The following is a 27,311-nucleotide window of genomic DNA, read 5'->3' on the forward strand; positions in this document are numbered from 1 at the left end:
TCATTCATACACGTCGTTTTGACTCAACGAATTGTGAAGGGCTTACTGTAACGCTAATAAACCTGTTATTTAAATTAAAAAAAAAAAAAAAGACATGCCGCAGAGTCGACTAGTAGCGGAAACACCTTACTCTGGTACAACTGTGAATGTCCACCTGAAAATGTATTGGAGTTTGGAACATTATTATTATTATTATTATTATTATTATTATTATAACTGCCCTTTCAGTAACGGGCCAACGCTCCGTTAGACGCCTCAGTACCTAAATATTCACGTATGAGGAATCCGTGCTGGCCGGGGCGCTCCGGTCGCGCGTACGAGAGCGCGAGACGAAGCCCGAGCTCTCCGACAGGTTTGCGCCGCTGAGCGCGCGCGCGCGCCCGCGACCCTCCCCGCGCACTCGCGCTTCCCCCCATTCAGCGGCTACCGCTCCGCGCTTAACTCCACAGCGAATCGGGGCTCGGCGCTGAAGGGAAAAAAAAAAAAAAAAAAAAAAAAAAAAGGACTACCCGTGGTGAAAGGAAAAGAAATACACCTTTTTTCTCTCTCTCTTAAAGGGTTATAAACCAGGGATTCCCTCGGTGTTTACGTGAGCTACCAGCAGCAGCTGAAAGATCCCGTCAGATGCCACCTAGCTAGGGGACACAGCCTGCATCCGATAAGAGAGCGGAGGGAGGCAGGGAGGCAGGGAGGGAGGGGGTGTGTAGAAAAAGAAGACGGAGGAGAAAAGAGACACAGAGAGGGACACGCTCAGCGCTCAGGAGAATAAGGACAGGCTCGTCGCTCGTCCACGCGTCAATGTCGATATAACACACAGGGCGACCGAAGGAAGGGCTGAGGAGAGAAGCGGCCAATAATAATACCTGTTACCTGTGTGTGTTCGCTAGAGGAAAACAAGTTATATACTTACTTACCAGCGACACTGAACGCCCCCAGAAAGATAAATAACTAAATACATAAATAAATAAACTGTCCAGGGAGAGCGCCAGAGCGGACCCCGGTGTCGAAGGAGCCCGCGAAGCGCAACGAAGCCCACGGAAGCCGCGCGCGGACCCGCGTCAAGCGCAGCGCAGCAGCCAGCAGCCAGCGCGAGAGGAGCAGCGGGATGCGCGCGCCGCCGTGTCTGCTCGTCCTGCTGTGCGTCCTGTGCGCGGGACGCGCGCAGAAGTTCTCCGCGCTCACGGTGAGACCGCGCGCCTCGCCTCGCGCCCGTCGCTGACAGCTGCACGTGAAGGGGACAGGCGCCTGGAGCCACCTCTCCGAATTAAAAGTGTGATAAGTGTGTGTGTGTGTGCGTGTATGTGTATTATTATGGACAGATTGAAAAGTTATTACTGACATATCTAGGTGGCTCCAAATAATCTTTTGGCCTGTAGTGAACATTCATTTGCAGAGGATTTCAGGGGATTCTGCACCTAAGGCGCCTACAGGGACCCTTTCCCCGTGCGAATGAATTAAACGTGCAGTTTGCTCAGTGTCTCTTAACAAAGAGCACACGGGTTCAAGCGCTGACAGTGGAAGCTGTGGGTTTAGATTGAACTTCCAGAAGCATTCCGAGCACTTTTCCAAAATTTTTGTGAGAAGGAGTAATTTTTCTTCCCCAAATGCAGCGCCTTGAAAATTCATTTGCTGTCTCAGAGGTACTATAAAGAAGAACAGTTGTCTACACGATGTTTGCAAGTAATAATAATAATAATGTTACCAACACCACCACCAGCACCACTACTATTACTACTGCAACTACTGTTACTACTACTACTACTACTACTAATAATAATAATAATAATAATAATAGCAATTTGACCGTAATTAATGCTTTAATGTTTATGGTATTTATAAAACATCTGCAGTGCAATTATTAACTTGCTCTTTGGTGGTGTTTAATTTATAGTATGATTTTAATGTTAAGGAAGACAACAGAAAGGGAAATAATGAAACTGAAAAAAAGGCTGACGCTGAGGTGGACCAGGCAAGGGTGCCAATTTCAGATCGAATAGAAATGAGATGTTGAGATCTTGTGAGTTTTCACCCTGTGTGTGTCTCAGAGAGAAAAATTGAGATGCTCCCATTGTTGGTCTCCTAAAGTTGATGGGTTCAAAGTCTGGGTTCCCCAGGTGTGGCCTGACACTCGAGTGCTCTAAATGTACAAAATGCTGCAATATTGAAAAGCTGTGTGCTGGAGAGTTCACTGCCATGATTGTGAGTTGCACTTTGTGCTACAGTCCCACTGAAAATTTTCAGGAGCTTGAATGAGAAATTCCGTTAACAGGCTAAAGTCTGTGACAGATCTCCTGTCACCAGTCATGCAGGATTTGTCTGTCATCACTTGTAAATGAAGAAAAACAAAAAAACACTGAAATATTTTTATGGCTTTCTCCACACAGATGAAATCAGTGAGGGTGTTGACAGTACTGAATCTGGATCTTCTACATCTGATGTGTTTTGATGTCTCGATGTACTGCGCGTGGTCTGAACGAATCCCTCTGTGTGTAACGTCTTGGACCGATCGTTTCTCTGTGTGTCATGCATTGGACCTCTCCAAATGGTACTGAGTCAAGTCTTCAAGGCCATAACAGCCTTAAAGCAGAATTTATCCCTGTGTCCTAGATTGTCAGGTGGGAAACAAGGGTGCTGAAACCAGTGGCTGTAGGCGTTCCCTTTGGCCATGGATACAGTGAGCTATGAATGAGAAGAATGATGGAAACCTGGTCCTTGCATCCAGGTGAATGATCCGCTCCTAAACTTTTCTGCTCCTTTGTGCACAGCTGGACGGAGACTGGATGGAACACCACCTGGCTGATAGAGCCTCCAAACCCAGAGCTGTATTCTGAAGTAGAATGGGCAACAGCATACGCTGGAAGATGGGAGAGGAGGAAGAAGGTCACGGATGGTGAATGGGGGGTGCTGTGGAATGTGCAGTGTTTTGCCCCTGCCCTCTGGTTTAATGGTCGCCGTGACATCCACTGCCCCTGTCAGCCGTATTTATGAGTAACGTTAAAATGCCACAATTTCCATGAGGGAACAAACGGTTGTGGGCTGTTAACATGGGAAGTCAGAGGTCAGTTCGGTGCCATGTGTTTGCAGAAAGAGCTTTGGAATGTGTGAAGGAAAGTGGCATTGTGCAGGAACACGTCTACTTTCCATCACACAGCAGTCAATGTCTGTCTCTTGGCATACAATCTCTTTAGATGGTGTTGGCGGTGACGCATCAGTTCATTCCAACTGCTTGTCAGTTAATCTGCCTTCTTTCAGTGATCCATCTTCCAGAGAAGCCTTCAGTTCTTATTTCTCTTTTAGGTGACTGAGACACATACTGGCCTAGTTGTACTGGAACTCCGGGGGAGGCGCGATCTAGAAGACAGGGTTAGGTTCTTCTCAGTGAGTCTCTTTCAATTTTACAGCAACAGAGGGCCAACACTATTGTTCTAGCTTCTGCTGAATTTGAATTCATTTGTTTAAAACCGGACATCTTGTCTTATGGTTGGGTGTCAGTTTTTATTTTCATATTTCATTTTCTATTCATGCTCTTTTGTGGAGCCCCCTTCCCCTCCTTTCACAGATGTCACCACCCCTGCTTCTTGTTGCTACAGTTAGCGATGCCCCTCGTTTCATTTCACAGCATAGTGAATGGCACTGTGAGGCCATCGGAGAAGGCGGAGAATCAGACAATTGGGCACTCCTAGAGGAACGTGGATGGGACACACAAGCGAGACAGCTAAGACAAGCTAAGCGAGACAGTCAGATTTGTTTGCGGATGGTGAGACGCAGTTCTTAAAACGGACAGTAAGGCAGGAACGTTGGGCGACAAATGGCACGGTGAGACAGCAAAGCTGCCAGTGTTATGGCGAGACATGACCTGAAATTGGGCCATTAGACAATTTGATGGACCTACTGATAATACAAATAACAAGGACTATAAATTGGACCATGACACTGTTTGATGCAATAGTAGATGGGACAGATGTGTGGATCCATAAATTGTGCTGTGAGACAGTTTGATGGAGTTGCAGATGGATCAGATAAAAAGGACCATAAATTGGACAGTGAGACAGTGTAATGGAGCTGTAGAAAAGACAGATGTACAAGACCACGAAAGGGACCAGAAAAATATGGACATAGGAACGCGAGGCCGAGAAGCTGAAATGAAGAGCGCTTATGAAGTCGACAGTAAGACAAAAACACTAAACCAGCACAAGAATATAAGGGTCAGGCTTTTTTAACAATTTTTTTTGTTCTCTTGCAAGGCAAGTCAATGGTTAACATCTGGAATACAGATTAAAGAGAAAGAAAAAAACTCATTCTCTCTGAAAGAAACACACTGCAGCATCATACAAGATTCCCAGACATTAAACTGTGCACCTGCAGGAGAAGAAAAAAGTTTTTTTTTTTCTCTGTCTCTCTTCTTTCTCATGACTGCCAGTGGCCTTTCACAGCAACTTTTTCTCCCCTTTTACATCTTTCACAGCAATTAAACGCCTTTCCTTTTGATTGAGTTAATAGGCTGGTTAAAACCTGTCACTTTCTTCCCTTTCCACCACGTTGGAGGCTAATGAATCCAAGCGAATCCCAGTGCCGGCACAGGAAACTCCTGCAGAGACGATTTAGCACGTCTGTGGCAGCGCTCAGCCGGGGCCTCCATTGACCCTTCAGGCCGCGGCATGAGGGGCCTCCTGCAGGCCTCGGGGGTTGCCCGCTCTGCTTGGCCATCCTCAGTATCACCACAATGTGCCCCTGGATGAGGCTGTGCCTCCTGAAGGGGCCATTCACAACCCACAATGCCAGGGATCTGAGCTGCTGTAATGGGATTTGATTTGCATGCTGTTAAGTTTTTTTTTTTTTTTTTTTAAAAATCTGTGATTTATTCTCTCCTCTTTTTTGTATGTAGTAAAACTTATCTTTGCTGTCACTTTATTTGAGAGGACACCATACACGGGCAGCTTCTTGGATGTTGTACATGAAGGGTAGCCCTGAACTGCAGTACATGGCGCTTCTTTATTCCCCTGGGTTCATCATTCCAAGGCCCCTGTACTGGTGGCAGAGCTTCAACCCCTCTCCATCATAGGAGCGAATTTGGCACTTCAGTGATGGGTTAAAATAAGATATCAAGGGTATGACAGTAAGCTAATTTCTCCAATGTCATATAGCACCATGCTTAGGAGCACATATAACACATCACCAGTGGATTTACTTTTCATTTGTCTTCTTGATCATTTCCCACATTTTCTTTTTTTTTAAATTTTCCATGCATTTATGCTCATATAAATTAATATTTTTTCAATTCTGCTTCACTGTCTTGTCCTGCACTCTTTGATTGTTCTCTCTTCCCCATCTCACTGTGCAGTCCTCTCCCTTCCGCATCCTCTGGAGAAAGACTGTGATGCAGTGGGTTTCTGGACATACAGATCATTATCGGAGCAGATTTTGGCTGAGTTCACCACAGCCTCTGTGGGAGATGCTGGTGACAGCTCTTTCACGCCCTGGCTCTCAATCCAGTGGGATCTGTGAAAGGAAGGGGGCATGAGTGCAGGAAGGTCACAGCTGCAGGGAGAACCCCAGACTGGGGACGTTGCTGTTGCTGTGGGAAGTATGGGGCCTGGAGGCGGGTGGAAGTGGAGAGCAATTTGCTGACGGAGAATAAGTGGCCCCCAATTATCAGTGTGTCAGACTGTCAGTCAGACCCAACAAAGCTGAGAGCAAAGCAGAGAACCTGGATATCTTGTGTGTCTCAATGTGTTAGTGTACATGTCTTAATAGGAGATGTTCAAAAATGGGTGCAAGTCAAATACATTGTGATGGGAAAAAGACAGAGCTGGAGACGTGTCAAACTGCAAGGAATTCTTGGAGATATTTTCCTTACTTGCCTTCTCTTCTCCAAGTTTCTGAACAAGGGATCAGTTTGAAAGGCAAGGAAAAAAATACGCAATAAAAACGGTCATTCATCCAATACAAACACTTTCCCTCCAGCCCCTCTTCCTCTCTTCCGATGTGTTCAAACTAGTCCCCCTTATTCCCTTTCAAAGATATACGATGAAAGATGACAAGGAAGGTTGTCTCATCTTGGCCGAGGGCATCGCTGCGATCTTGCAGCTCTTGTCCAGGTGCACGGGGCAGGCCCCCCTCTTTGCTTTTCTGTTGCCTTGTAGTTGTTATTGGACTGAACCCTGTCAATTTCTAAGAACTGTCCGGAAGAACTAATTTGCTGCAGTCAAGCCCAAACCCCCTGGCGTGAAGTTGGGTGACCCAAAGTTCATCTTCTGGGGACAAGTGCCCCAAGCATGATTTACTCAGCACAGGTGATTCTTAAGAAAAGGGCAATTCTTAAGCATTGCAGGTCTTGTCAGATGACAAATGCCTGAAGTCTGAGTGCTTGTGTGTGTTTGTCTGTGTCTGTGTGTCTGTGCATGCATGCCGTTGGTACGGCCCAGCAAACAGATGTCAGCCAAAAACCAGCAGAACTTTGTTTTTTTAGGCCTTAACAAGAGGCTTTTACAATCTTACAGACTTGGTGGTTTTGGGAGCTCAATTAAATTTACATTGCACCAAGATGCGTTATGTAAAAATCACCAAAAATTCATATTTCATGTCCCGTCTTGCTTTCCCATAGCAGTCTCGCGGGGCTGGCATTACACGCTATGGGTCACAGCAGTGCTTTAGAGCCACAGTGTTCAGGCAGCACCAGGCAGACTGCATTTACTTAGCGTTCTTTACTGATGGTGATTCACTGTCCTTTCACTCAGCAATTGCTGCCGTAGCCTGTTCCCCGCTTGTCATGAAACTGCGGTGGAAGAAGCCAGCTCTGCCAGAGGCGGGGACCACAATGGCTACATTGAGCCCTGGGGGGTCTGCAGCCCTGTTTCTCTTTCATTCTTAATCAAACATGCTTAGGAGTGCAACAAGGTGAGGGTGGGATGAATACCTGTGCAGGTGTTAGCTCAACCACCCCACAGAGAGCCTCAATGGAAGACAAAGCAGCGAGCAGGACGGAGCGGCCTATTGTGGCTTGTGGTAACTAGTCTCTATGTCTATGTATACTGTAGCTGTCTAATAATAACATATGTGTTTGGGTACTTGCTTGTGAGTGCATCTGAACATCCGCTTGTTCGGCAACTTATTAGTTTGTGTCCGTCAAACTGTGCATCTTTATCCATATTTTGATAACTTTGTGGGGGCATTTTTGGGGGAAATTGTTTGTAGTCTTTGACTTCACTTATTTATATGTGTGTTTATTTTGTAAAAATGTTTGTTTATACGGGGCGCGGTGGCGCTGTGGGTTGGACCACGGTCCTGCTGTCCGGTGGGTCTGGGGTTCGAGTCCCGCTTGGGGTGCCTTGTGACGGACTGGCGTCCCGTCCTGGGTGTGTCCCCTCCCCCTCCGGCCTTACGCCCTGTGTTGCCGGGTAGGCTCCGGTTCCCCCGTGACCCCGTATGGGACAAGCGGTTCTGAAAGTGTGTGTGTGTGTGTGTGTGTGTGTGTGTGTGTTTGTTTATACGTAGTACGTAGATTGAAATGTCTGGAAAATTTGAAGAACACGTAAATACTGGACAATTGGAAGGGCCTGCTTAGCTGTTATTCTGAAACGGATTTGATTTGTCATTGTGTATCCATTATAGCTGGAAATTTGTTTTATTTGTAACATTTGACAAGGCCTCTCCAGATCCACTGAATTCCCACAAAAGCCAAACACACTCCACAGATGCCCCACAAATGGCCGACACAGGCACTCCACAGATGGCTGCATGGGACACAACAGCTGTGGATGTTGAGTAGGTTTTCCTGTCAACACTTCAACACTCTTTCCTCATGTTACATTAATGTGTTCTTCTCCCATTCCATCCTTTATCCTTGGCTGCAGTTTCTACGCGTGGACCAGGATAGGGAGTGCAACATGGATTGCACTGGTGCAGCTCGGAAGCCCCTCTGTGCTTCAGATGGACGCACGTTTATGTCCCGCTGCGAGTTCCTCCGTGCCAAGTGCCGCGACCCCCAGCTGGAGGTCATCCGGGGACCATGCAAAGGTCAGGTCACCAGTCGCGCTTCAGTGGGGCTGGGGTCAAATTCATTTTGGGATAATTGACATTTTAATTGTGATTCAAAGGGCCGCAGACAATTGATCAAGAGACCCGGGTCTGGGTCCGCCCCCCACTTGGCCCCTCAACTGATTCAAGAAAGTGTAAAGAATGCCAAAAAACTAATATTTAACACCCAGATGACTGTTTCACAATCACTATATGCAGTGAGATTGTTTTGTTAAGACTGTTGGCAGACACTTGTAAAACAGGAGTGACATCCAGTTATTCTGATTAAAGCAAACCAGGAAGACAAAAAAAAAAATTGTAATATCATAAAGGAAGTATGAGGAACACTGTTGCATAGAGCTTTGACACATTAAATACAGTTTTACAACCTTGATATTTTCATCCGCTAAGGAGTACTTTCCACGATCTTTCACATGTTGCCTTTATAATCCTGCTAAAAGGGAAGGGACACATTCCGGGTCCTTGTGGGAACACTGACTTGTGGTAAAGGTGTAACACACATGCTTACGTGTTTATTACATTTGTGGCCGAAGGTGGGAGAATTCACCAAATATTCTTAGAACAACAACACTGTGACTCAGTGTTTTGCTCAAATGATTTCTTGGAATCAAAATGATAAAAATAAATCCTTTGAAAGACACGCTGATGCTCAGTGTCTCATGAGGCTTAGCAATTTGGCAGATTGTTGGTCTTCATGGCTGAAGGAAAGGGCTATGAGAGAAATTATTCTGGCTATGGGAGAACTCTAACGGGATCTCACCACTCACAGATTCCCTCCTATATTGCCGGCACAGCCTTAAGCTCCATTCCTCCTCTTCATCACCCAGCACTGTGCACAAAGCCTTATTCTTCCGTCCATGAATACTAGATCACAGAAAAGGAGCAATGTTCAAGGGGGAATAACCCTTCAGATGGTGGTGAATTTTCACATTTCATGCCTTCTCTTAGCACCATGGCAACAGTGGTGGCCCCCAAACATCTGGATGCATTGGAGAGAATGGAGTTTTCCAGTCAGGGGGGCCCAAAAGTGTGGAGGGAAGTCAAAGTTGCATTGTGTCAGTAAAAAAAAAAAAAAAAAAAAAAAAAACGGGTGGCTCTGTGTCTCACCGGGTACAGAAATACACTGGACCATGGCAAGACTGGTGTGTTAGAGACAGTGGAGGGGATTGTGCGGAGTGCAAGGAAGGCATTGCATACATGGGGTGGTGGCAGTACAGGAGCGGATGATTCAACTGTCCTGTCAGTTTTTCCAACTGCTTAGTCAGGGCCCCCAGAAACAAGACGACAGTTGACGTTTTTCCACCCAGGCTAACTATAGCTCTCCTACCAGTCCCCGTTTCTGTAACCCATCCTAGCTCCTTCATGCCTCCTGCCTTCGCTTCACACCCATGACAGCTTAAAAAGAAACAGTGCCCTATGGGATCATTAGTTCAGACAGAGCCTTGCAGCCACAGAGGAGTTACCTGGTTTTTCTAAAACAACAGGGGCTTTGACGGAAAAGTTTGGTGTTGCTGCTTTGACGTTTTTTTGAGTTGGTAAATTACCATCATCCACAGTATTCTCCATAAGTGCAACTCCTGAGTCACTCAGATTCTTCAAAATGCTACAGTAGATCTCAGTAGAAGATGAAGAAGGAAAGCAGATGGAGGAAGAAGTTCAGGACTGAGAAGTGAACAGCCAGCTGTGCAAATTTAATAAGCTCTGGGAGTGTTGGTTTCATCCCTGCTTGACAGGGAGGGATCAATTGAACAATTTTCAGTGTTGATTTAGCTTTACAAGTGTTTTGCGTATGATAGTCATTCCAGTGGAGAGAAGGAAGGGGCTGGAGCAGAATGAAGAAGAAGAATGAAGCAGATCAGGACAGAGAGAGAGAAAAAAGAGAGAAATAGCCATCTCTTCCCCTCTCAGGCTGTTTTTTCCTGTGTATCAGCTCTTTTTGGAAACGGGCTAGAACTCCATGGCCCTGGAGTGTGTGAGCTGCCCCACCCTCCGGCCTCGTAATGGCTTTACCACTCGGAGCTTGGGCTGGTGGGCCTGGTGAGCCCGGCAGCGGTCTTAATGGGTTCGGGATGTTGGTTTCCTTCCCAGACACCAGAGCATCCACCACATCCGAAACATCTTGAATTATCCCCCCTCCCTTCCACTTTTCCCCTTTCTCTTCATAAAACACTCCTCACGAACTGCTACATTAAATTCAGGTTCAGCGTCAGTGCTTATGCATCAAGAATGTCTTGAGTGCAATCTTGGCATTTCTTCTCAGATACATCCAGGTGCGTAGCAGAGAAGAAGTATACGGAGCAACAGGCTAAGAAGCTCTTCCCCCAAGTGTTTGTGCCGGTCTGCAACCCAGATGGCACATACAATGAGGTGAGAGAGAGAAGGGGGACGGGGGGAACAACTGGAATCCATGGCTTTCCGACACACTGTAGCCCCTTAGTGCCTTGGGCTCAAAGAGTGGTCATTCTGCACAGTGTTCTTGAAGTAATTTCTTTCCCCCTTTGATATTTCACACAAAATGTGGTTTCTGGAGCAATTGCTTCACCATTGCAAGCTTTGGCAATAATATACAACAATTATAAGTTGACTGAAAAAGCTGTTTGAATTGGAGGAAAAGAAAAAGACTGGATCCATGGCGAGTGGGGCCAAGCAGGTAGCTGCTTTTTCAGAACCCCCTGCTGTAGCACCATGTTTGAAGCTTATTGCAGGGAGTTTACTGAAATTTCAGCTACTATAGCTGTTGTTTCCTTTTACAGGTACAGTGCCACAGCTACACGGGATACTGCTGGTGCGTCACACCCAGTGGTCGTCCCATTAGCGGATCAGCAGTAGCCAATAAGAAGCCACGGTGCCAAGGTATGAGGAACCATAACGGTTTGCTGCAGTGTCAAATTGGTTGATGGGAGCTCATTTAAAACATAGAAGTACAACATTAACTATCAGATTTCATACGAAACTGAAGATTATTTTGTGTGTGTGCAGAGGGCCAGCGCTCCACAGTTGCCTAAGAAGAGGTAAAACATTGTCACGGTGGACTGTGTGCTAAATCCATTAAAATAAAAGAAAAACAACATGTGGTATTAATATGAAGGACATTTATCTTAAGACAGTAGTCTTCACCAATTATTGTCACTTTTGCTGGTCTATTAACGCGCAGCGAAACTGAGCCGTGGCGAGAACTCAGTGAATCAGTTTGTTTGTGTGGCGAGTGTATGTGTTTGAATGCGTGCTTGCACGCGTTTGTGTGTGTGTGTGTGGTGCTCCTCTCCCACACAGACCTGCTCATTGTGTACCCAGGAAAGACTTTTCAAGTTCCACATAGCTTACAATTATCACAAAGTCTCAGTTCTGCATTCAATTTAGACCCTTTCTTCTGTTTCTCTTTTGTGCCTTCTTGTGGTCTTCGAACATGGTTACCAGAGTCTCTGAGACCCTTGGTTTTGTTTGTACAAACGGGGGGGGACGTTTTCTACAAGTGCGTGTGTATAAGCGTGTATGTGCGTGTGTCCGTGTCTCCTTGTGTGTTCTGTTTTCCTGCATGTGTATGAGCGTGTGTGTGTCTTGGTGCTGTTTGTTTAGTGTTTGTTGGATCCGAACAAGCGCACTAGGGAAATCATTGTACTTTAAACACCATGCGGTGTGTGGGTAGTTCAATTTCTGTTATGGTGATACAAACAAGAATTGTGCTCAATCGAATTTTTGTAAATTGATACACCATGCTAAGCATTTTACTGTAGTTCATATTTACAAGCCCAAATTACTCTAACTCACTTACGTTTGTTAACCGCTTGTCCTTGCTAGGGTTGGAGTGGTCTGGAGCCCATCCCAGAAACACTGGTTGCTAGGTTAGGAAGGGTGCACCCTGGATGGGACACCAGGGTAATCGCACACACAGGCACTCATTCTCACAGACACACACCAAGGGCAATTTATAGTCACCAATTAACTAGAATTGTGTGGGAGGAAACAAGAGCACCCAGAACAGACTCACACACAGGGAGAAAACTATACAGACTGAACTAGTTTCGAACCATAAAGCCAAATTAATTTTTCAAATAAAATTACATTTATGAGTATTTAAACAATTTAATAATTTAAATTCACAAAAAAAAAGATTCTAAGTAAATCAAAATACGACAGCTGGCCAAGCGCGGGTGACAAATGACTGTGGTGTAAGAACTCTTATTGTGTGAAACAACCCAAAACATTCTTTTCATTTTACTTATGGATGCCTTTTTAATGTGTCCTTGATATTATCTTAAATTATACTCCCTTGTTGATTAAAATATTCTGCCTTGGTACTAAACAATGGCATATGACTCTTAATCCTAAATTCCAGGGACTCTTGTGCTCTTGCACAAGGTTCACAGTCTGAACAGTTCAAGTTTGGTTCTGTATAACTGAGCAATATAAAAAAATGTCAGAAATGCTCCATTTTCCTGGAGCGCTGCCTCTGATAATCAAGTATTCACTCTTTAGGGTATATTAATAGAGAGCATGATCTCACTTCATAAGCAGTGACTGGGAATAGTTCAAACCCAACTTTGCATACAGCCAGCAACTCTTGGAGGAGCAACTTCCTGCAAGTGACTTAATGTGTCTGAATATGCTGACTGAGACCCGAAGACCCTTTCTGAAAAAATCTTTTGTCATACAGGACACCTTAATGGTTGAAGAAAATTTTGACAACTCGGAGAACGTAATCTTCTAGCAAAATACTGTCATGGTGGGGTCCGGAATGAGCGACGGACACAAGTGTGGATTCTCAGATTATATTTGCAGGGCTGGATTTAAGGAGGGTCTGAGTTCAGGCAAAGGTCGGGCGATGGGCAAACGTTGGTCAGGGGAGGTAACAGTACTCGTGAACCAGAAACAGTCCAAGAAACAGAGCCAGAAAATACGAACAGGAAGCGTAGGAAAAGGGCGCTGCGGTTTCTCGTGGGAGGTTCCGCGTTGAGGTGCTTCCCGGGGCGGCCGCAGGTGTCGTTGATTGGCCACCGGATGAGGGCGTGACAAATACAAACAATTTCCATAATTTCTCAATGGTTAATGAAAAAGGTCCAGAAATAGTTTTATTGTGTTGGCTTTCTGAGAACTGCAGCTTGAAGGATTACTTTATAAGCAAATGTTTTCCAGGATGAAATGTGACCATAGAGACCTCACTGGATTTCCATGTTCTCTTATGTATAATCTATTTAGAATCTATCTGGGTATTGAATATACCTATATAATACAAAAAAGGTTGCCAGATATTTACAGTAAAATTAAAATTAATCACATGCCAGAATCAAAAACTCTTGTTCTTTGCTCATGCAAAGAAAAAAATCAAGACATTAGTCTTGAGGTTGGAATACCAAATAGAATACAATAAATTACAATACCCTCAAGCAGTACCAGACTGTTTTTTGCAGATTCAGCAACAAAAGGTAAACTGCTGATGCTGCAATGGGTATCAGATGACAGATTATGTGTAGGACCTGCAATAAGTTATGCTTTTGCAAAATAAATTTGAAAAACTAAAAATATTTTGATATTGGTTTTGATATTTGGGCAAAGCATACCTATATCTGTTATGACTAGACCACTGATAGGCATTTTGCAGAAATATGAAACTTAACCAGATTATGAGGTGCCAGTAGTCTCTGCCACCCCGCTCAAGGTAGCCTGTCTTTACAGACCTCTTGCTTCTTGTCTTGTTCTTCTTAAGACTTTAGATGGTTTAGAACATATTTTGTGGTTTAGAATAGAAATCCTTTCCCAAAAAATAAGAGACGTGTGAGGTGTGTAAGTTTCATCTGGAAAGCAAAACCTAATGCAGCCCATGATTTTTGTCCTTTCTTTCTCAGGGTCAAAACAAGAAAAGGTGAACACAAAGGAACGGGAAAGAGCAGGTAAATATAAATGAGAAGCTGTATTTTTCTTGCTAACCAGGCAAAGAATCAGTTTTCCTAGTGGTTTTATTGCTGTCTTTCCCTCTCTGCTGAAATTTTGAGCTCACCGTTGTGATTGCTGGCAGGGGGGATCTAAAGAGTAAGGCCTCAATTCTGCAAGTCCAAATCCCTTGCCGAATTACACATCTGTAAGGTACTTGATCTAAACTGCTACTGTAAATACACTGCTGGTAGACGGAATAAAAACTCAGTTTTGGATGAAAGTGTCCAAGAATAACAATAACTAGTCAAGTAGTGATTGTTTGAAGTCTTTGAAACTACTAATAATTTTCAAAATGCAAAAACATCTTCCTCCTGTTCTGGTGTGTTTTATTATTATTATTATTATTATTATTTGCTTTCTTTGATATTTCAAGGTATTGCATAATGTGTGCATATATTTTTTCCCTAGAATCCAGAAGATGACTGCTGTGGACCTTCTCCTTTCCTTTGTATCTGATTCCTTTTTTTAGCTCTGCTGCAAGCCAAAGAACACCTGTCTTTATAAAAACATTATTTTTTCCTTTTGTACACTATATTGATGTAAACTGCAGTGTTGCTCTGAATTTAAGAAGTAAATATTTAATTTAGTCACTACTTTTTTTGTCATCCCCTCAGTTATTCTGTTTTTTTCTTTGGGAGAATAGTTTAGGCCAAGTGATCAAAGCAGCTTGGCACAAGTCGACTTGGGCTTCTGATGAGCCAAAAAATTATCTCGTGATCAACAGTTTTGATAGCATTTAAATGCCAGTTGGATGTCATGGCAAGGCTTTGTGTGTTCGTCCTAAACGACTGAGTAAACTGACCAAAGAGCTGTAAACTGTGGATCCTGGTTGGCTGGTTTTGAAAAGAACCGCAACAGTGTCAACAGTTTAATTCAGCTGGAGGCCCGTCAACACCCACCCCGCTTTTGGGAACCCTCCGTTGAGAAAAATGGCCCACAGCAAAACTGTAACAAAAAAGATGGTCTAATAACTCTAAGCAATTTTAACATCAGGCTTCACAAACCACTCAGGACTTTGCGCTAATTAACCTTCGGTTATCTATTGTTAAAACAATGTTAGCTGTAAGTACATTATACACTCTAAATATCATTTCTGAAGTCATAAACCAGCTTCTTTTTCTTAATGGGTCTCATCCAACTTTTTAATTCTGTGTGAGCCTAAAATTATGGGGAAAGCTGGCTATTCCGAACTCAACCTCTGGGTTGCTCAACACTTCATTCCATTTAGGCAATCGTGTCATGAGTTGGCATTGAAACCAGAAACCACCTCATTCCCCTCAGAGCAGAACTGCCCTCCCTCAGGTCTAACAAGCAGGACGCGACCCTTGTGAGGTTAGCCAACTGTGGTTTGGGCTTTACTTTAACCACTGTGACATCTTTCTCAATCCCCCTCCCCCCAAAAAAACAAACAGTATAGACCAAATCCTCTCCCTTGCTGTTTCATCTCAAACATGTGTGCAATGGTTGCTCATGCAGTCTTTGTTTGTTTAGTATCACGTGCTTTTTCTGTCCACAGCATCCCAAGCAGATTTTCTGTGCCACCCTTCTATTTATTCATAAGTTTTCACTATGGATATAACAATGTTTCTTTTCCATGTACAATGTTAAACAAATCGTCTTGAAACTCTAACATCAGCAGTATCATCAGTCGATGTTTGGAAAAGCTTGTGAAAATGTGTAAAATATACTAAATGGCTTCCATGACATTACATTTTCTCCCCCAGATACTGTACCTGGTGTTTAACAGAGCTGCGACTTCCTTTTAACAGTATATAATTTGTATTGTGTATCATAGCGGCTTTGGATTCTGGATCGCTTCTTTTGTGGTGGATTGATTGCGTACATTTGTACAACAATCACAGCAATAATGCACAAGATATGTTACTAACAGTTATTTTTTCATGTTTTCAGGCTACAGCCATTATTTCCTAATTCACAATCACTTCCAACATCTTGTTCCTCCCCTCTGTTACTCTTTAAAAAATTCTCTCTCCTTCCTACATGCCTGTTGTTCTTCCTCTCGTTCTTCCGATTCCTCCTGTTCTTCTTTGGCCGGGCAATGTGCAAATCAATTAATAAAGAGATGTGGGCGAATCTAGCTTACTCTCATAATTGTAGTTTCCTTGCAAATCTTTTCCATTCTCAACGCAGATGAATCTACAGGGATAGCGATGGAGTCACCACCCCCAACTGATGAGGAAGGTGAGGCTATTTTTGTCTTTGTCTTCTTCCTCATCATCATCCTAGCATTCACTCTCTGTTTGTTTATTTTTGGCCCCTTCCCATATAAACTGTTTCGCTCCCAGAGAGAGTGTGCAGAGGCCCCTCTATCACTGCACTAGTTAAATAGCATCTCGTCAGTGCTGAGTTAGAGATCTCTAATTAAAACCTGGAGGCCCACAACCCACCGTCACTGTGCCCATCTGGTCGACCCCCTATTCGCATCATTACAAGAAGCTGCTACAGTAGAGCACGTTTCCAACAGCAAGTGGCAGTGAACTCAAGCCTGTCATAGTAGTGTGTTACTACCATGTTATTTTCCACATAATACCTGGTGCAAACAAAGCTACTCTTCAGTTGACTACTGTTGCTTCTGTTCAGCTGTTTTTTGTATCATCTGTTCACCTCAGAGCTCTTGGACGGTGGGTTCAAATCTGAGTTTGAATCTTTCTCAGTTTGTGTGCATGTTCTCCTCCTGTATGCATGGGTTTCCTCAGGGTGCTCCAGTTTCTTCTCACAGTCCAAAGATGTGTTTCGAATCAATTTGTATCCTGCCTCAATGGAGCTATTTGGCAGCTGTTTTATTTACCAGCGCACAATGTATTGCAAGTTCAGCTGCTCGTTCAGGTATATTTCACAAGCAGAGCAGATTTCGTCCAATCCATCATGTACATTAAGTTATAAGATCACATAATGCTGTGGCTGTGTTCAACTGAGGACAGTGCTATTGGTTTTAATAGCACTTCCTCAAAATGCTGGCATAATGGATTAACTGGAAGTTGCTCTAAGAGACTAATGTAGATTGTAATGAAAAGTTGGGGGATTTTTTCTCTTTCAGACATAATCTCTCAGTACCCCACTCTCTGGACTGAACAGGTCCGCAGTCGTCAGAACAACAGGACCCGAACGCAAGGTGAGTTTCTATAAAACCATTGTTACGAGAATGACTTGGCTCACATCACTTTCTTTGTGTTCGTCATGAATGGTATTACCTTTCAAGAATCAAGCTGGAATTGCTGTATTTTTTTAAAGCATCCTGGTGTGCCAAAAAATGAAAAAGCACCAAAAATCACAGATTAATACAATGAAGGAGATGGCGTTCCAGGTGTATTCCAGCTATATGAAACCTGAAAACTAATAATGACAAATTATACTGCTCACTTAAGCTTAACTGTTGAAAACTGGTAGAACTGTAGAGCCCAGCATTAATGTTTTAATATTCTCTATTCAAGAGCCACAGTTTTATCAGTTGCACAGAATTAGTTTCTAGTAGTGATTGATTTATAACTAAAAAAATGCATGATAAACCTAACTGTCCATTAAGTGTTGAGATTAAAAGAAAGCTAGACGGCTAAGTGGTCCTGGTAGAGAGGAATTACTCTCTCTTGCTTTGCTGTGAAATGAAGGACTATACTTTGATGAAGGTAATACTTAGCTGTGCCAAGCTGGTCTGTGAAAGTTTTCAGTGCAGCTGGCTCCATCTCCATAATAGAACAGCCTAATAAATGACTTAGACACAGTTATGGTTCATTGCACTGAGCTGGGTGGAGTCATGCTGGAAGGATGTCTAAGATCTGTATCCCTCCCCATCTCCAGCACACAAAGCATCCTTACATAACGCCAATCTATCGTTCTTGGTCACATATTGATCTCATTGCAAGGATCAATGGGCCTCTTATTTGCTCTCATTTGGAAAAGATTAACGCAAGCCATCAAGTACGACAAGCCTTTGTAGACTGCTTATATGTGTGCAAGTGTGCGTACTTGTGTGTGTGTGTGTGCACGCAGGCACGTGTTTTAGTGACTTTAGGATGTGTGTATATGCATTTCAACATGTGCATATGTGCCTGCCCGCGTGAACCGCTCCCCTGTGAATTTGTGCTGATTTATGACCAATAAAAACACCGCGAACACTGAAGTCAATGGTTTTGATTACCCACATGCTCTTTGGTTGTGCAGATGATTTTATTAAAAAACGAACTTTGTCGAGGAATCTCGCTTTAAGGGAGATAAAACAAGCAAGGGGGTGGTGTGGGATGGAGAGATTTTTTGGCCTTTTTTGTGTGGGTAGCACTAGATCTTAAATGAAAATAAATGGAATATTGAAAATCCCTCAAAACTGAGGAACCTTTGACGTCTGGAGGACATTATAGAGAAATTGAAGAGTGGGAATGTGGTGAAGGTTCCCGTTATCCAGAGAAGCTGATTACCTCTTCGTTCCTTTTGACGCAGCTCATTCATTCTTTGGGGGAGCAGTGTGGCCTACCAGTTCTTTTGCTGAGCATTATCTTTATTCCCAGGCAGCCTTCCTAGACACAGCAGTTTAAGATTGTCATGTGTCATATGTCTTGTGCAGACACCTGCTTCATGTGATAACTTTGACACAAGAAAATATCTAAATTACGGCACAGACCTTTAGTTTGATCACAGATATCTCTACTATCACTTGCTTCTTATTTTTGTAGCTCTACAGTTACTGCTGACTTTACTCACCAACCCCCCTGCTTCTCATCTCTAGATCTGGTGTCCAGTTGACCTCCATATCAAACAGGGTATCTTGTAGGGGGCTATGTTAGACACTGTCTAGTCAAGCTGTGAACCTATTAGTATGGATGACCGCCAGAGCGGTGGCAGCAGAAGCACAGCTGACCAGCAGTACCTTATGAGCCCTCAGAGCCGTCATGGGAGCTAAATATTTATTTAAGTGCACCACAGCAGGCCCTCTGCCGTCATTAGCTCCTTAATGTCAATAAACATTCCACTGGGGAAAGGCATCGACAGGCACTGTTTCAAAACACCCATCTTCTTCTTTGGAGGCTGTTTGCTAGCAAGGAGACAGAATGCACTGATGGACCCCCTGTCCTCCAGAGAAATTAAAACATAGGATTACTGAGTCCAAAACATGTAACTCAGGTTGGGCACGACTCCAAGATTTGATTTTGTGCAAATAAATCCCTCTGTTATGGGTAGCAATCAGTGCTGTGTTTATATGTGCTGGATGTGCAGTATTGCAGTACGTCACGCCACAGGGAGTGACTGGCAGCTTTTAGTTTTTAATTAATCTGCGCTGTACTTTCACTGTTCTCTCAACATTGCTCATACCCCCCAGCTGCGTCCTGCGACCAGGAGCAGCAGTCGGCACAGGAGGAAGCCCGGCAGCACAAGAATGAGGCGGTGTTCATCCCTGATTGTGCTAGCGGAGGCCTCTACAAGGCTGTGCAGTGCCACCCTTCCACTGGCTACTGCTGGTGTGTGTTAGTGGATACGGGGCGTCCCATCCCCGGCACCTCCACCCGGTGAGTAGATGACTGTCTACCCTTGACTCAGTGCCCTCCTCCATAGTTCCCTGCTCTGGGTTAGCACATACAGACTGTCTGCTCCTGTTTATCTCTTCTCCCTAAAACACATGCTGTGGAGACAGTACTTTACCATCAGCCATTCATGGGTCAGTAGCCTGAATGGCCTAGATAACATAAAGTATCCCCGCAGTGTCACTACAGTGGTGTTGAAGCATTGACAATGTGGTGTCATTAGACTTCTATTTTTGATGGGGAACACAGACACCATGAAGATGAAGGAGCTGCTTTCTTGAGCCAAGTGCATTTTTTCCAAAATAAACCATTGGCAGGGAAAACTTTTAGAGAGCATGGACGAAAATATTCGAGGCAATGAAGTACAGACACTGAAATTAATGATTTTTGTGGGAGACATGTTTACGCATTTTAAATAAATTAAATATAAGTTGGGGATGACTAAATAAACACCTATACAGATAACTTTAATTAAAACAGCTGGAATGCAGTGGCATTTACTTTTAGTTGTACAGCCTGTACGTGTTGAAATATTTGATTATGCTTTTGGCACCGTAACCCCAAGTCTGAGTAACTTCTTTAACCTCACTGGTCTATTAAAGGTCATTACTGTTATTAACTCATATTTAGCTGGCACCTTTGTCCAAGGTGACTTACAATCCTAGAAGTACCACATCAAGATACCAACAATTATCGAGCAGCATAACAGTAGAGCATTTTACCACACGCACTCACTCACTCACACTTCAGTGTTAGCAATCCATCTGAAACACTTGTCTTTGGATTGTGGGAGGAAACCAGAGCTCCAGGAGGAAACCCACACAAACACCCCCTATCTGCCCTTAATCTGTTCCTAAAAATTAGATGGAAAATGAAAAGGCGGAGAATGGGAGCCCATTTCCTATTATTCCTTACAGGGGAAATTAGACTCTGTTCCCAGCCCAGACTTGAATCACCTGGCTATGGCCAAGGCTCTGAAAACGCTCATGTAAGATGGATTTTCTCACCGTCACCCTGGCTGAAAGCAGGCCAGATGATGGCAGAATTAAAATATTAAACCTTAGAAAACTCAGTTGAAATTTTAATCAGTGTGACTCCTTGTCAGTGTTTGGTTTGCATCATGTTTACTAATGTACTGTATTACAAAATTATGATCATCTTTGTAATATTGTACAGATTGCCTGGTATTTTTGGTTTTTGTAAAGTATGTGTTGCCTGTGTATGTTTACATCTGTGTGGGGAAGATACGAGCAGCCTAAATGTGACGGGAATGCAAGGGCACATCCAACCAAACCAAAGGACCATTACAGAAGCAGGCACCTTCAAGGTAGGTGTGTGTTTGTGAAAAAATCTCAGCTGGAAGATGTGTAGAGAGCGGTGGAATGGTGTATTTGTTACAGTTAAGGGAGGACACCTACTGCATGGTGAAGAAGAATTTTAGTCATTATTATTGACCACACGTATCTTTTCTAGTGTACCTCATTATTCACTGCAGCCCTTGGTGGATAAGAGAATTCCAGGGCTTGACTCACTTTCTAACATGGTACCCCTCAGTAACGAACTCCCAACAGCTTCTACAACCACACAGGCGTTTTGGAGAATTCCTCCCACGCAGCCAACAGCCACAGAAAAGGTTAGGAAGAGGCGCCCACCCGACTACAGGGTTGTGACCTAAGGCTGAGATGATAATGTAGTCGTGGCCTTCAACAGTGAAGCAGGCCATTGTTTACATCATTAGTAAGATGCCTCCAGTGTTCTCTGTGGACATTTCCCACGCACCAGGACACACACATACCTCTGAAGAGAGCAGAGATAGAGAGGAGACACTGTAGGAAAACTGCAAGCTTTGAGAAGAAATGAGAGACGGAGAAGACTTTATGGTAGAAAATAGGAGAAGAAGCGGAAAAGATGTCAATCGAGTAGGGATGCCCAAAAAAGAAGGGGGGGAATGATGATTCTGCAAAATTGCAAGGCATGGAGGTGCAAATCTCGGAGGTGTGCCACGGTCGATTGGAGATCTACGCCAGTACCATTGAGGGCATCTGTGTCTTGTTATTGCAACACTCATCACTGAGGGCGCTGCCAAAGGACGAACTCTGCGGTGCGCAAGTAAGGGCAACCAAGGCAGGGCCGTGATTGACGGGGCTCGTGAGACCGTGCATGTTTCTGAATGTGTTTGCACACGTGTGTATGTGAGTCTCAGCAGCAGGATTGCTCAGGGATCTATCTGGGAACCTGTTGGTCGATTTAGTCGGACAAAGTTGAATAACATGCGGCTATTGCCAAGGCTCCGAAAACTCTCAAATGAGCTGGGTTTTCTCACAGCCACCCTGCCTGAGAGCAGGCCAGGACTATTTTCCCTGTAGATCAAGCTAACCACATTTTTAATATTAAAAATAAATAAGGGAACAACCAGCACCCATATCCACTGGGAGAGAGATAGACAGAGAGCATAAGAGATGCAGTCAATTCGACAGCTCTGAGCCACAAGCTGTTCACCAGCTTATGCCATATTTTTTTAATGGTCGGTAAACATGTTAATAACTCAACCGACACAAGACGTGCTAACGAACAGAGCAGCCTGTGTTCCAGCGTCGCCTGGAGTTTATGTAACTGACTCCACATACACTCGCAAAGTCACAGGTGGTTTCTCCACAGCAGGTCCAGATTAGAACCGGTCATTTACTATGAGCCCTGTTTGCATGCTACGTGCAAGTGTGGATGTATGTGTCCGGTGCGAGCATGTGCTTTTTTATGCATCCGTGTTATCCGTGTATGTGACAGAGAACAAATACTAGATTTAAATACCCCTCAAACCCATACTCTGCATTTTGGAGGGGCTTAGTGAGTTAGGGAGGCTGTGTCAAGAATAAGTATCTTTGAGTAAAACTTGTGGCCGTAGCATAAAGACCCTCTTGAGCCCCTCGCTAATATATTATTTCATCGTGGCCCGTGCAGTGAGGAGGGAAAAAGCACACCATTAACAGCTTGGCCCGTGTTTACAGGAGTGAGTGTGCGAAGCACTAGAGCGTGTAAACCGCCTGATGAAAGAGAAACAGGGCACTTCTTCAGGTAATCCAGAAGACTGAAGAACCATTTAAAAAAACTGAAGAATAGCCAAAGCAGCATTTTCTTTGGAAACCGTGCAAGATCGGTAGTCTTTTCCTACAGAAGGTCATCTTTCTGAAACGTACACTATTCTCATGACAGGGTGGAGTGTGTCGCATGCTTAGCTGACTTGATCAGTGCAGATGTACCACTTGATAGCTCCTTCCATGTCAAGTATTGGCTATAAAGTGGCCTGAAGCTACTTTTACTGGCTTTCTTACATTATTTTATTACTTTGTGGTTAGTTTTCCAAAGTGACTCTGCATAGCTTACAGTTCTGTCATATAGACAGCTGGACATTTTAACTGAAGAATTTGGGTTAAGTACCTTGCTGAGCAGTGCACTTGTTTTTTTATCTGCTTTCCTTTCAAACTAAGTGAATTTGGAGTATGCAAATGCTGACAGGCTGACATCACTGCACCGAGTCGCCCAGTTGTCACACATTGTAAAGATCGGTGATGTAAAACCCCTATGCATGTTGAATTTATGTTGTATCAGTTCACAGCACACACTCCTGCTCAGAGTGGAATCTTGGCCCACGTAGGAATCGTACCACATTTATGCACGTGTATGCATGCATGCAGTTGGACACACACACTTGCACAGAGCATCTCTTTTGGCTGAGCTCGAAGTACATGCACATGTTGACTGGCAAAAGAACATAGAAAGATTTTCAAAAATGTTCTCGTGAAATTGCATCACAGATTCTTTCAAGCCGTTACTATGTATGTTTGCAGTTAATTGTTCGCGTTTCCCTCACAACGCAGCCGTGCAGTCGCAGCTGAAGTGCTGGCGCTGAAATGTTTATGGGAAGAGCATGGGTGCCGTGTGGGGGGGATGGGCTGTTTGGCATGTATATTACGGAGAGGAGCATGGTGGCAGAAGGGGGAGGGGTTAATAGGGGCTGTTACTGGCAGCTGGAGCAGCGGGTGCTGACAGACCTCCCTCCAGAGTGTGTTGAGCTGGGCTCCACACAAACCTCAGCTGTCAGAGGACAATCTTGGATCTCCATAACCTGCTTGCGCAGGCTGGGAATGCATGCAAGTATCAAACATGTCACACATGGAGCAAGGTGTCCACAAAACAAGGCAGTCTGTTTGACAACACAAATGCTGCCCTGTTAAAAGAAAAACAACAACAACTTCGCAAGTGGCAATTGGAATCAGATTTTAATCCTTTACTTGACATTTGTGTCAGGCATTACAAAATAATAATCTGCAGCTGTTGAGTAAACACTCACTATATATAACTTCTTTCTGAAGGCAATTCAGGAAGTTTTCCTGTGCTTCAAGTGAAAGCCTTTCAGTGCATTTTCAGAGAACACTTCAGCTTAAAACTTGGTGGCTGATGTAGACTGACAGACAAATACTCAAAGAAAGTTACTACAAATTGCTTGCAAATGAAGTTGGGGCTGAGAACTGTTACTGAACTTGGAGCTTGCATGTTGAAGTTCTCCAAGCTGAATGAGTGCAAAGCTCAAAGATGTAATGCCATAATCATAAAGACCTGCTAGGCATTGTCACATGCCTTCTTCCAAGAACGATGTGTTGAAGCTATGAAAGCGTCTACACAGAGTTTTAAAAATGTCTGTAACTGGTGCCCCTTTGCATCTATATGTGTCAATAACTCATAGGATATTTAAGTGAGTGTTGACCAACTGTAGAGCCTGCCAAAACTTATGTGAATACATGCAGAAAGTGAATGCAGTGCAACATAGCAGTATAATAAAAACAAAAAATCGTGAGAGTGACGAGGTGACATGGTGACGAGGCTGAACGGGAGTTTTATAACCAGTCGGAAAAGAGGCGGATCGAGAGCAGGTGTTTACTCGAGACCACCTGTTTGAACTGAGGAGAGGCCAAACCATGCTATTATCTGTAGTACTGGAGAATCTTGCCCCTCAGGCCTCAGGGAGCCATAAAGAGAAACACAAGCCTTTGGAGAAATTCTTGTTCACAAGCATAACATGCTGGCAGAGAATAACCGTGTGTCTTCACCTCTACATCATTATGTTCCATAGCCTTCAGCAGTTTCAGCATAACCTTACATTTTACAATCACTCTCAAAATTATATGACATAAAGCCCAATTACAGTCATTAGAGCTATTCCTATTGACTTTCTTCCTACTGAAATGGAAGAGAGGTTTTCCTCGACATTTCATCGGGGTTAGTGTCTGTCGTGGGAATGCACTGCACAGGTCGAGTTGAGGAATCCATAGCGGTATAAATTTCTTCTGTTTATTCCTTTATATCTGCGTTACTGCATTTTTTTATTTAAAAAGGGAAAGTGACTTGCTGAGATTCACTCTGGTGACATGTCATGGTAAATGGCATGGTGGTCCAAAATAAAAAAAAAAAAAACAGCACAACCTTTAGATTAAATTTTAATGACACTATCAATAACTGTTTGCCCTAATCCAGGGTCATAGTGGTCCGGAGGCTATCCTGGAAGCGTAGGGTACTAGGAGGGGTACACTCCAGACAGGACACCAGTCCATTGCGGGGTCGCCACACACATTCACTCACAGTCTCAGTGTGGATAATTTAGAGGTAACAGTTCGCCTGAAACCTGTCTTTGGGTTGTAGGATAAAAACCAAAGCATCCAGAGGTAACCCACACAAATACAGGGAAAACATACAAACTCTACACAGACGGAACAGAGATCAAACCCACACTCAATCGCAGAGCCCAGATGCTGTAAGGCCTTCTCTCTACCTTCCTCCCAACTACGATTCTCTCGTACGTGCAAGAAAGTGAAAATTGTTCTGAGACTCCTGGTTGCTTGGCTTGTGTCTTTGCAGCTTTCCAGAATGGTGGAAGCCTCTCCTTTATGACAGGGAATTAAATGAGCGACAGAATATGTGCGGTTTTATTTCCTACTCCATCATGTTCATGTTACTCATTTTAAAACTATTAGCATCTGCTATTTTACTTCCTTCCACCTGCTTTACTGGACCACCTATCCAGGGCGTCAGGAAAGTGTCATTCCTTGCTATAACATATGTAGGCATGTTTGTAGATCAATATGAACATAATGCTCCAAATTAGTATGAAACCACCTATCCGTGCCATATACACATTGGACCAAACCCTTTACACCATGAAAAATTGTTCCTTAATTGTTCTTTTCCAGGATGTCCTGGACCAAAGAAAACAGAGTTCCTCACAAGCGTTCTGGATGCCCTGTCAACTGACATGGTGCATGCTGTTACCGATCCTGCATCTGCAGCCAGGTAATATGTACACCTGACCTGTGAAGAGGTCTCAGGCTAGTTTCCATGACAATAAATGTTACACATACTGTATGTTAACTGCATTAAGTGTACAACCACTTTAACTGGATAAGTCGTACCTGGAAATGGCTGTGTGGATAACGGGGAAGTTGCATGCACCCTTTCAATTGATGCGATGACTGGCAGGATGCTGGAGCCCGATCCCAGCCACACCCTGGAAGAGAGGGTTGTGCACTGGTACTTCAACCAGCTCGACAAGAATTCCAGCGGAGACATTGGCAAGAAAGAGATCAAGCCTTTCAAACGCTTCCTGCGCAAGAAGTCCAAGCCAAAGAAGTGTGTGAAGAAGTTTGTGGAGTACTGTGACATCAACAATGACAAGGCCCTGTCTCTCCAGGAGCTGATGGGTTGTTTGGGTGTCACAAAGGAGGAAGGTGAGTGCCAGCAGAGAGACAGCCTCAGAAAGAGCTGCTCCTAAATAAACGGAACCAACCGTAAAGCAAATGTACCAAACTGTTACGTGAAACAGGTCTCGATGGTTCTGTCTAACGTCCATTTAAACAGAACAGTTAAGCTCAGAATATTGAACATATATATACACGCACATATATAAGTTTTCTGTATTATTTGATTTCGTTTCGTTATGCACAGACTCTTTATACTGTAACAGTGCTTCAGTTTTTTTGCTCTTTTATTGATGGCTTCATAAAACTTTCATTTTTTAGGGACAAAAACAAGTGAAGGTACAACTTCTAATAAGCAGGTGAGAGGTGTTTTTCAGTCCATGCACGTGAAAGATAAGCATCTCTAAATTATATGTAGAAAATAATGTTTTTATTATTATGATGAGTGTCATTGATCTGCCACTCTCTGAATTGTTATACAGTGAAAACACAACATCTTGCTGCAAATACATTGTAAGACTACAATATATCATCCCCGTATTCCCACAGTCATTTCATTTTTCTCAGAGTATTAATCGGCTGACATTAATACCCTGGAATCCGGAGCTGGCCATGTGGATATGATGTAAAACAGAGATGTGGTTTTGATCCTTTTCTTTCTGTTCCAGAACCCAACAAAGAAGCAAGGCTAAGGGGGTCTGCTTGCTGGAAATAGAGAAGCCACCCTGCCACCACTCCAGTCCCACTCCCAACCAGAGGGTCCAAACAGCCAACAAAACCATAGTATTTGCACTTTGTACTTTATGTAATGTAAATTCACTTTGTAGAAATGAGGTATTTAAACAGACTGCTGAATCTGTGAATGACGTAGTTAGCTTTTATGTCTTTAAAGAAATAATTTAACACATACAATGTATGTGTCCTTTGTGTCTAAAGGTAAACATTTCTGAGTTGTAAAAGTTTTCATGTATTTGTGCTGTATTTCACTTTACAGCTCTTGTCGTTTATTGTTGCTATTTCATAGCTGACATATGAATAGTTTAAATGGCTGAAGCAATACGTTAGA

General features: G+C 43.7%; 1 protein-coding gene across 2 annotated transcripts; it reads left to right on the plus strand.

The window, feature by feature from the left end:
* The first annotated feature begins 544 nt into the window (after positions 1-544).
* Positions 545-27,311, plus strand: smoc2 (SPARC related modular calcium binding 2). 2 transcript variants are annotated; one of them, XM_029254464.1, is made up of 13 exons: positions 545-1,183; positions 7,854-8,016; positions 10,298-10,404; positions 10,791-10,890; positions 13,881-13,925; positions 16,087-16,170; positions 17,027-17,101; positions 19,298-19,484; positions 20,744-20,826; positions 25,742-25,841; positions 26,028-26,275; positions 26,567-26,604; positions 26,914-27,311. In XM_029254464.1, exons 1-13 carry the CDS (start codon positions 1,106-1,108, stop codon positions 26,935-26,937), a joined length of 1,332 nt encoding a protein of 443 aa, XP_029110297.1. In that variant the 5' UTR covers positions 545-1,105; the 3' UTR covers positions 26,938-27,311. The 2 variants fall into 2 exon arrangements, with proteins under 2 accessions (XP_029110297.1, XP_018621552.2); XM_018766036.2 differs by having other exon boundaries at positions 16,120-16,170.

This window comes from Scleropages formosus, chromosome 8 (assembly GCF_900964775.1).
Source record: "Scleropages formosus chromosome 8, fSclFor1.1, whole genome shotgun sequence".
In the NCBI taxonomy this organism is placed as follows: Eukaryota; Metazoa; Chordata; class Actinopteri; order Osteoglossiformes; family Osteoglossidae; genus Scleropages; species Scleropages formosus.

Coding starts and splice junctions, on each gene's coding strand:
- smoc2 (XM_029254464.1), top strand. CDS start 1,106: ATGCGCGCGCCGCCGTGTCTGCTCGTCCTGCTGTGCGTCCTGTGCGCG. Junction 1,184..7,853: donor AGAAGTTCTCCGCGCTCACG/GTGAGACCGCGC, acceptor CCTTGGCTGCAG/TTTCTACGCGTGGACCAGGA. Junction 8,017..10,297: donor CATCCGGGGACCATGCAAAG/GTCAGGTCACCA, acceptor ATTTCTTCTCAG/ATACATCCAGGTGCGTAGCA.